Below are 11,512 nucleotides of genomic sequence, written 5' to 3'. Positions count from 1 at the left end.
GGAAAAGGGAGCTGGTAGTTTGTGAAAAGTTCTCTCGTTATTCCTGAGGATTTTTCTTGGTTGAATCTTGAACTGGAGTACTGGTCTTGGCATTTGACAGGAAGACAATTCTATGGTTTTTTTTTTCCCTTTGGTTGAAAAGCCATCTCCTTTTGGCTGTACATTACTACATTGTGGCTTGAGGCAACACAGGGAATGCTATAAACACACAGCATCTCTAACAGTTCACCAGTTACATACTGCACCAAGCCAAGTGGCCAAAGGAATATTGTGAAATTTTAAATATAGGGTAATATCTGAGAAGGGACATGCTGAAGGTAATTTAATAAGACATTAACTGAATTAGGAAAATTGTATAGTTTTGTTAAACTGGTGATTATCTCATTTTTTATATTTACAGTAATAACAAGAAAATATTGTTGGGACTGCTGAAGAAACATTTAAGATATTACAAGGAATTATTATGAAATTAGCAGATGAATATGATCTAAATTTATTGAGTAAGAATGAAGTTCAGCAAATTTTTTGTAGAAAATGTTTAATTCATCTCTAATAGAAGGCATTGCATGTATACTGTAGGCGTGATACTGTACAAAACAATGTGAGAAATTAATTTTTAACAACTGCATATGGAATGAATAGAGTAAATATGTGAACCAAGTGTAGACACAACATAAGGAAGATATATGTAGTGCAAAATGATTTCAAAATAGCATGGAAACAAATGAATGACAAATGTATACTTAATATAAATCAACACAAGCGGGAAATAAACTGACAAGATGGAAAGGCATCATAGGGAGGTAAATGGTAGAGGAGTGTGATGTAAATATACAGAATACTGTGCAAGGTTCAGAATGCTGTCTTACAAGTGATTGTCCATGCCACTCTGTAATGGATACAGAAAAAGTCTAAATTTACTGAAAAATTTGCACTCCAACAGTTTAAATCTTCTCTACAGTTAAAAAAAAAAATCTTGAATGATGGATGATTATTGAGAAAACTATCATGACGGTATGAAATAAAAGTCTGTCTTGCAAATTTTAGTCAATCGTCCAACAATTTCTTACTTTCAAGAATACTATAACTGTCTTCTGCTTCTGGTATTGCTTCTAATTCACTTTCTGAAATGAGCCTCTTTCTACTCGATGCCTCATCCTCAAATTTATCTTCCGATATAGTTTCTAATGGGCCTTCAATTATTGTTTCTAGTGCATCCTTAGCTACTGATTGTTCTGAAATATCAGCATCTCCAGATGCTTGTTCAGTTTTGCAGTGTACTAAATACTTTTTCTGGACTGCCACTTTCTGGACTTGCTTCTTCGACAAATATGTTCAGATCTCCACTGAATGGCTTATAAAATGTAGAATTATCTGTCTCAGCAGGTGGAGAAGTCACAGACTGAGAGCTTGTAGCTTGTTTGAAGCATTCAGAGTGGCAAGACTCTGAGCATTTCTCCAATGGGTTACCGGAGACTTGGGACTTGGGGACACTGGTTCACTAGCACTAGCTCCGTCCTGTTTTTGTGACCTGGTGCTACTTTGACGCTCATAATCTACACGTGAAAGGTGCTCCGGGTGAGACGTTCCCGTGGCTAAGGCTTCACTGCTGCTACAACAAAATAATGTAATTAGCATTTTTCTTTACTAATAGAGCACAAATAATAATATCTTCAATATAAAAGTAAATTTTATAATATAAAAAACAAAATGAATAATGAAGAATTAGGCTAAGGACATACTGGAACTGACATCCTTTTTAACCTTCAAAGCTTATTTAAGCATAGTTAGAATAGCTCTGGTATGTTAATATAATATTCATTTAATTAAGCATCTTTTTTAGTTCCTAATAAAATAATAAGCAATTTGCATCTCAGTTCACGAAGGTTGTTTTATATACGAGTTAGTAATAACAATATAAAATATTTTTATGCACAAATATATCTATAGATAAAAAACTATATACAGCTATTCAGTTTAAAAAAAAAATTAAGGATTAGAACAAGTGGAAAACTTAATATGCTTCAATAATAATTTGGGGGATTAAGCTTAAAGTATGAAAAAACAGCAATAGAAAAATGCAGAGTAATTTATCAACATGATATAGTATATTATTGGTACTATAATGAGTAACTTGCAAATGAAAATGGTTAAGTCACAACACAAGCCATGAGTAGTGTATAAATGTCTCCTGTTAAATGGTTAATCAAATTTTTTAGTTTGAAATGCCTCTTAAAATATCTGAAATCAGATTAAATAAGATACAAGTTAGGTACAAAAAAAGGTACTGTACACTAACCACACAATAATTAAGCACAAATGTTTCACCAATATTAAGCTCATTACAAAGCTTAAACAAAGAAATGATTCATTCAGTTGCCATGCTGTAGCAGTTTACAAAAAATAAAACAAAAGAAAAAAGCATGCAGTAAGATCATCAGTATTTCAAGTTAGCTGATCATGTGAAGAGACTTGGGGGGAATAAATTTTGACTACCTTCCAGATCATAGATTTAAACCCACCAATTAATCACATTTAGCAAATTTCATATTGCAAATACAGTACTTCTATACAAATACAGTGTGCAAAGATGAGGTTTACTTCGCATCTGAAAACTAATTCTTTGTTTTGCTCAAGTTGTACAAGTTGCTACGAATAAATTTTCCAGTTCTAACACACATACACAAAGTTCTACTTCCCTATACTATACTCGTACAATCCCACCATACTCTCACATCCATCCTCACCCATATCTGCTCCATTCCCCTCCCCAAACTAACAAACTGCTAAAGTTTGGAAGTTCATTACAGTATTCACACACACTTGAGATTTCACAAGTTAACAGCTCCAGCATTAAAGGTAGAATATTATTTTGTTTATGTTTTTACTTCATTCACCATTAATCCACTTATTATTTACTAATGCACAACCAATTAGAAGATGATCTTTGCTAGTGTTATACATGTTAGAGTAACCCATTACTCCCTGGCCAAGATGCAAACTGCTCGAAGTCAGCTTCATCTTGGCTGTAGGTGGAAAACCTACCTACAGACTTCAAAATGTGCCATTGACAGTTATCAAGAGAGCAGTGGCATTATTGCTCATGGTGGGCAGACAAGGGGCATGTGGTATGACAAGAACTAGTGAAATTTATCTGAGAATCTTACCATGTGCCCAAGGTCAATAATAATACTTAATAGCAATGCAATATGTTAGTCTGACATAATATTTCATTTCTTGTCTTAATTTATAGAGTTGGATTCAATTCCCTCGTCATGTATAATTTAAATTAATAAGAAAATCAATTGGAGCAATGAGGTGACTTGAACCAGTAATCAGGGTATTCCCAGCTATATACCTTACCCCTGTACCATGACATAGTATAAATTATCCCCCACAGGTAGTCAGGGACCACAGTTCCCACACAGGGAGCCAGGGACCACAGTTCCCTAACAGTAAGCCAGGGACCACAGTTTCCCCACAGGTAGTCAGGGACCACAGTTTCCCCACAGGTAGGCAGGGACCACAGTTCCCCCACAGGTAGGCAGGGACCACAGTTCCCCCACAGGTAGGCAGGGACCACAGTTCCCCCACAGGTAGGCAGGGACCACAGTTCCCCCACAGGGAGGCAGGGACCACACAGGGAGCCAGGGACCACAGTTCCCTCGCAGGGAGCCAGGGACCATAGTCCCTCACAGGTAGCCAGGGACCACAGTTCCCTCACAGGTAGCCAGGGACCACAGTTCCCTCACATGTAGCCAGGGACCACAGTTCCCTCACAGGTAGCCAGGGACCACAGTTCCCTCAAAGGTAGCCAGGGACCACAGTTCGCTCACAGGGAGCCAGGGACCATAGTTCCCTCACAGGTAGCCAGGGACCACAGTTCCCTCACAGGGAGCCAGGGACCACAGTTACCTCACAGGGAGCAAGAGACCACAGTTCCCACACAGAGAGCCAGGGAAAAAAATTCCCACACAGAGAGCCAGAGACCACAGTTCCCCCACAGGGAGCCAGAGACCACAGTTCCCCCACAGGGAGCCAGAGACCACAGTTCCCACACAGGGAGCCAGGGAAAACAATTCCCGCACAGAGAGCCAGAGACCACAGTTCCCACACAGGAAACCAGGGACCACACAGGGAGGCAGGGAACACAGTTCTCTCACATGGAGCCAAGGACCACAGTTCCCACACAGGGAGCCTAGGACCACAGTTCTCCCTCAGGGGGCCTGGGACTACACAGGGAGCCAGGGACCACAGTTCCCACTCCAGAATCTAGGGACCACAGTTCGCATAGAGGGAGCCAAGGGACTAAAGTTCCCACACAGGGAGGCAAGGACCACAGTTCCCACACAGGGAGACAGGAATCACAGTTACCACACAGGGAGCCAAAGACCACAGTTCCTACACAGGGAGTCAGGGACCACAGTTCCCACACAGGGAGACAGGAATCACAGTTACCACACAGGGAGCCAAAGACCACAGTTCCTACACAGGGAGTCAGGGACCACAGTTCCCTCACAGAGTACCAGAGACCACACAGGGAGCCAGAGACCACAGTTCTCCCACAGGGGGCCAGGGACCACACAGTGAGCCAGGGACCACAGTTTCAACACTGGTAGCCAGGGAACACAGTTCCCACACAGGGGGTCAGGGAAAAACAGTTCCCACACAGGGAGGCAAGGACCACAGTTCCCACACAGGGAGCCAGGGACCATAGTTCCCTCACAGGTAGCCAGGGACCACAGTTCCCTCACAGGGAGCCAGGGACAACAGTTCCCTCACAGGGAGCAAGGGACCACAGTTCCCACACAGAGAGCCAGGGAAAACAATTCCCACACAGAGAGCCAGAGACAACAGTTCCCCACAGGAAGCCAGAGACAACAGTTCCACAGGGAGCCAGAGACCACAGTTCCACCACAGGGAGGCAGGGACCACACAGGTAGCCAGGGACCACAGTTCTCCCACAGGGAGGCAGGGACCACACAGGGAGCCAGGGACCACAGTTCCCTCGCAGGGAGCCAGGGACCATAGTTCCCTCACAGGTAGCCACAACCACAGTTCCCTCACAGGTAGCCAGGGACCACAGTTCCCTCACATGTAGCCAGGGACCACAGTTCCCTCACAGGTAGCCAGGGACCACTGTTCCCTCACAGGTAGCCAGGGACCACAGTTCGCTCACAGGGAGCCAGGGACCATAGTTCCCTCACAGGTAGCCAGGGACCACAGTTCCCTCACAGGGAGCCAGGGACCACAGTTACCTCACAGGGAGCAAGAGACCACAGTTCCCACACAGAGAGCCAGGGAAAACAATTCCCACACAGAGAGCCAGAGACCACAGTTCCCCCACAGGGAGCCAGAGACCACAGTTCCCACACAGGGAGCCAGGGAAAACAATTCCCGCACAGAGAGCCAGAGACCACAGTTCCCACACAGGAAACCAGGGACCACACAGGGAGCCAGGGAACACAGTTCTCGCACATGAAGCCGGAGACCCCAGTTCCCACACAGGCAGCCAGGGACCAAACAGGGAGGCAGGGAACACAGTTCTCTCACATGGAGCCAAGGACCACAGTTCCCACACAGGGAGCCTAGGACCACAGTTCTACCTCAGGGGGCCTGGGACTACACAGGGAGCCAGGGACCACAGTTCCCACTCCAGAATCTAGGGACCACAGTTCGCATAGAGGGAGCCAAGGGACTAAAGTTCCCACACAGGGAGGCAAGGACCACAGTTCCCACACAGGGAGACAGGAATCACAGTTACCACACAGGGAGCCAAAGACCACAGTTCCTACACAGGGAGTCAGGGACCACAGTTCCCTCACAGAGTACCAGAGACCACACAGGGAGCCAGAGACCACAGTTCTCCCACAGGGGGCCAGGGACCACACAGTGAGCCAGGGACCACAGTTTCAACACTGGTAGCCAGGGAACACCGTTCCCACACAGGGGGTCAGGGAAAAACAGTTCCCACACAGGGAGGCAAGGACCACAGTTCCCACACAGGGAGCCAGGGACCATAGTTCCCTCACAGGTAGCCAGGGACCACAGTTCCCTCACAGGGAGCCAGGGACAACAGTTCCCTCACAGGGAGCAAGGGACCACAGTTCCCACACAGAGAGCCAGGGAAAACAATTCCCACACAGAGAGCCAGAGACAACAGTTCCCCACAGGAAGCCAGAGACAACAGTTCCACAGGGAGCCAGAGACCACAGTTCCCCCACAGGGAGGCAGGGACCACACAGGTAGCCAGGGACCACAGTTCCCCCACAGGGAGGCAGGGACCACACAGGGAGCCAGGGACCACAGTTCCCTCGCAGGGAGCCAGGGACCATAGTTCCCTCACAGGTAGCCACAACCACAGTTCCCTCACAGGTAGCCAGGGACCACAGTTCCCTCACATGTAGCCAGGGACCACAGTTCCCTCACAGGTAGCCAGGGACCACTGTTCCCTCACAGGTAGCCAGGGACCACAGTTCGCTCACAGGGAGCCAGGGACCATAGTTCCCTCACAGGTAGCCAGGGACCACAGTTCCCTCACAGGGAGCCAGGGACCACAGTTACCTCACAGGGAGCAAGAGACCACAGTTCCCACACAGAGAGCCAGGGAAAACAATTCCCACACAGAGAGCCAGAGACCACAGTTCTCCCACAGGGAGCCAGAGACCACAGTTCCCACACAGGGAGCCAGGGAAAACAATTCCCGCACAGAGAGCCAGAGACCACAGTTCCCACACAGGAAACCAGGGACCACACAGGGAGCCAGGGAACACAGTTCTCGCACATGAAGCCGGAGACCCCAGTTCCCACACAGGCAGCCAGGGACCAAACAGGGAGGCAGGGAACACAGTTCTCTCACATGGAGCCAAGGACCACAGTTCCCACACAGGGAGCCTAGGACCACAGTTCTCCCTCAGGGGGCCTGGGACTACACAGGGAGCCAGGGACCACAGTTCCCACTCCAGAATCTAGGGACCACAGTTCGCATAGAGGGAGCCAAGGGACTAAAGTTCCCACACAGGGAGACAGGAATCACAGTTACCACACAGGGAGCCAAAGACCACAGTTCCTACACAGGGAGTCAGGGACCACAGTTCCCTCACAGAGTACCAGAGACCACACAGGGAGCCAGAGACCACAGTTCTCCCACAGGGGGCCAGGGACCACACAGTGAGCCAGGGACCACAGTTTCAACACTGGTAGCCAGGGAACACCGTTCCCACACAGGGGGTCAGGGAAAAACAGTTCCCACACAGGGAGGCAAGGACCACAGTTCCCACACAGGGAGCCAGGGACCATAGTTCCCTCACAGGTAGCCAGGGACCACAGTTCCCTCACAGGGAGCCAGGGACAACAGTTCCCTCACAGGGAGCAAGGGACCACAGTTCCCACACAGAGAGCCAGGGAAAACAATTCCCACACAGAGAGCCAGAGACAACAGTTCCCCACAGGAAGCCAGAGACAACAGTTCCACAGGGAGCCAGAGACCACAGTTCCCCCACAGGGAGGCAGGGACCACACAGGTAGCCAGGGACCACAGTTCCCCCACAGGGAGGCAGGGACCACACAGGGAGCCAGGGACCACAGTTCCCTAGCAGGGAGCCAGGGACCATAGTTCCCTCACAGGTAGCCACAACCACAGTTCCCTCATAGGTAGCCAGGGACCACAGTTCCCTCACATGTAGCCAGGGACCACAGTTCCCTCACAGGTAGCCAGGGACCACTGTTCCCTCACAGGTAGCCAGGGATCACAGTTCGCTCACAGGGAGCCAGGGACCATAGTTCCCTCACAGGTAGCCAGGGACCACAGTTCCCTCACAGGGAGCCAGGGACCACAGTTACCTCACAGGGAGCAAGAGACCACAGTTCCCACACAGAGAGCCAGGGAAAACAATTCCCACACAGAGAGCCAGAGACCACAGTTCCCCCACAGGGAGCCAGAGACCACAGTTCCCGCACAGGAAACCAGGGACCACACAGGGAGCTAGGGAACACAGTTCTCGCACATGAAGCCGGAGACCCCAGTTCCCACACAGGCAGCCAGGGACCACACAGGGAGGCAGGGAACACAGTTCTCTCACATGGAGCCAAGGACCACAGTTCCCACACAGGGAGCCAAGGACCACAGTTCTCCCTCAGGGGGGCCTGGGACTACACAGGGAGCCAGGGACCACAGTTCCCACACAGGGGGTCAGGGAAAAACAGTTCCCACACAGGGAGGCAAGGACCACAGTTCCCACACAGGGAGCCAGGGACCATAGTTCCCTCACAGGTAGCCAGGGACCACAGTTCTCTCACAGGGAGCCAGGGACCACAGTTCCCTCACAGGGAGCAAGGGACCACAGTTCCCACACAGAGAGCCAGGGAAAACAATTCCCACACAGAGAGCCAGAGACAACAGTTCCCCACAGGAAGCCAGAGACCACAGTTCCCCCAAAGGGAGCCAGAGACCACAGTTCCCCCACAGGGAGCCAGAGACCACAGTTCCCACACAGGGAGCCAGAGGCCACAGTTCCCACACAGGAAGCCAGAGACCACAGTTCCCACACAGGGAGCCAGGGAAAACAATTCCCACACAGAGAGCCAGAGACCACAGTTCCCACATAAGGAGCCAGAGACCACAGTTCCCCATCAGGGAGCCGGGGACCACACTTCCCTCACAGGGAGCCAGAGACCACACAGGGAGCCAGGTACCACATAGGGAACCAGGGACCACAGTTCCCACACAGGGAACCAGGGACCACAGTTCCCACACAGGAAACCAGGGACCACACAGGGAACCAGAGACCACAGTTCCCACACAAGGAGCCATTGATCACAGTTCCCCCACAGGGAGCCAGGGACAACAGTTCCTACAGAGGGAGCCAGGGACCACACAGGGAGTCAGTGATCACACAGAGCCCAGGGACCACAGTTCCCTCACAGGTAGCCAGGGACCACACAGGGAGTCATGGACCACAGTTCACACACAGTGAGCCAGGGACCACACAGGGAGCAAGGGACCACAGTTCCCACACAGGGAGCCAGGGACCACACAGGGTGCCAGGGACGACAGTTTCCTCATAGGGAGCCAGGGACCACAGTTCCCTCACAGGTAGCAAGGGACCACACAGGGAGCCAGGGACCACACAGGGAACCAGGGACCACACAGGGAGCCAGGGACCACACAAGGAGCCAGGGACCACAGTTCCCACACAGGGAGCCAGGGATCACAGTTCCCACACATGGAGCGAGGGACCACACATGGAGCCAGGGACCACAGTTCCCACACAAGGAGACAAAGACCACAGTTCCCACACAGGGAGTCAGGGACCACAGTTCCCACACAGGCAGCCAGCGACCACAGTTCTCCCACAGAGTACCAGAGACCACACAGGGAGCCATGGACCACAGTTCTCCCACAGGGGGCCAGGGACCACACAGTGAGCCAGGGACCACAGTTTCCACACTGGTAGCCAGGGAACACAGTTCCCACACATGGGGTCAGCGAAAAACAGTTCCCACACAGGGAGCCAGGGATCACAGTTCCTACACAGGGAGCCAAGGACCACAGTTCCCACATAGGGAGTCAGGGACCACATTTCCCATACACTGGTAGCCAGTGACCACAGAGAGCCAGAGAGGGACCACACACACGGAGCCAGTGACCACAGTTCCCACACAGAGAACCAGGGACTACACAGAGAGCCAGGGACCACAGTTCCCACACGGAGAGCCAGGGACCACACAGGGATCCCGGGACCACACAGGGAGCCAGGAACCACAGTTTCCTCACAGGGAGCCAGGGACCATAGTTCCCACACAGAGATCCAGGGACCACACAGGTCGCCAGGGACCTCACAGGTAACCAGGGACCACAGTTCCCCCACAGGGAGCCAGGGACCACAGTTCCCTCACATAGAGCCAGGGATCACAGTTCCCCCAAAGGGAGCCAGAGACCTCAGTTCCCTCACATAGAGCCAGGGACCACACAAGCAGCCAGGGACCACACAGGGAACCAGGACCATAGTTCACTCACAGGGAGCCAGGGACCACAGTTCCCAAACAGGGAGCCAGGGACCACACAGAGAGTCAGGGGCTACAGTTCCCACGCAGAGAACCAGGGACCACACAGGTAGCCATAGACCACAGTTCTCACACAGGGAATCAGAGGCCAGTGATCCCCCTACAGAGAGGCAAGGACCACACAGGGAACCAGGGACCACAGTTCCGACATAGAGTGCAACGGACCACACTGGAAGCCAGGGACCACACAGGGAGCCAGGGACCACAGTTCCCCCCACTTGGAACCAAGGACCTCAGTTCCCTCACATAGAGCCAGGGACCACACAGGTAGTTAGGCACCACAGTTCCCCCAGAGGGAGCCAAGGACCTCAGTTCCCTCACATAGAGCCAGGGACCGCACAAGTAGCCAGGGACCTCACAGGTAGCCAGGGACCACAGTTCTCTCACAAGGAGCCAGAGACCAAAGTTCCCAAACAAGGAGCCAAGGACCACAATTTCTACAAAGGGAGCCAGGGACCACACAGGGAGCCAGGACCATAGTTCACTCACAGAGAGCCAGGACCATAGTTCACTCACAGAGAGCCAGGACCATAGTTCTCTCACAAGGAGCCAGAGACCAAAGTTCCCAAACAAGGAGCCAAGGACCACAATTTCTACAAAGGGAGCCAGGGACCACACAGGGAGCCAGGGACCACACAGGGAGCCAGGGACCACACAGGGAGCCAGGGACCACACAGGGATCCAGGGACCACAGTTCCCATACAGGGAGCCAGGGACCACATAGGGAACCAGGGACGACACAGGGAGCCAGGGACAACACTTTTCTCACAGAGAGCCAGAGACCACAGTTCCCACACAGAGAGCCAGGGACCACACAGGGAGCCAGGGACTACAGTTCCCACACTGAGAGCCAGGGACCACACACGGAGCCAGGAACCACAGTTCCCACACAGAGAACCAGGGACCACACAGAGAGCTAGGGACCACAGTTCCCACACGTAGAGCCAGGGACCACACAGGGAGCCCGGACCACACAGGGAGCCAGGAACCACAATTTCCTCACAGGGAGCCAGGGACCACAGTTCCCACACAGAGATCCAGGGACCACACAGGAAGCCAGGGACCTCACAGGTAGCCAGGGACCACAGTTCCCCCACAGGGAGCCAGGGTCCTCAGTTCCCTCACATAGAAAAAGGGACCACACAAGGAGCCAGGGACCACACAGGGAGGCAGGACCATAGTTCACACACTGGGAGCCAGGGACCACAGTTTCCACACAGGGAGCCAATGAAAACAAGTCACAAACAGAGAGCCAGGGCCCACAGTTCCCACAAAGGGACCCAGGGCCCACAGTTCCCCCACAGGGAGCCAGGGCCCACAGTTCCCACACAGGGAGCCAGGGCCCACAGTTCCCACACAGGGAGCCAGAGGCCAGAGTTCCCACACAGGGAGCCAGAGGCCACAGTTCCCACACAGGGAGCCAGGGCCCACAGTTCCCACAAAGGGA

General features: G+C 51.7%; 1 protein-coding gene across 1 annotated transcript in view; it reads left to right on the top strand.

Moving 5' to 3' along the window:
- Nucleotides 1-2,940: 2,940 nt before the first annotated feature.
- Nucleotides 2,941-11,512, top strand: part of LOC123752558 (mucin-22-like) — a 51,357-nt gene continuing 42,785 nt past the window's right edge. The window contains exon 1 of the mRNA XM_069336805.1: nucleotides 2,941-3,106. Within this exon, the coding sequence (XP_069192906.1) occupies nucleotides 2,941-3,106 (166 nt within the window). The remainder of the gene's footprint in view (nucleotides 3,107-11,512) is intronic.

The sequence above is a fragment of the Procambarus clarkii genome, chromosome 36, assembly GCF_040958095.1.
Source record: "Procambarus clarkii isolate CNS0578487 chromosome 36, FALCON_Pclarkii_2.0, whole genome shotgun sequence".
Lineage (NCBI taxonomy): Eukaryota > Metazoa > Arthropoda > Malacostraca > Decapoda > Cambaridae > Procambarus > Procambarus clarkii.
This window is presented reverse-complemented; position numbering and strand designations above follow the sequence as displayed.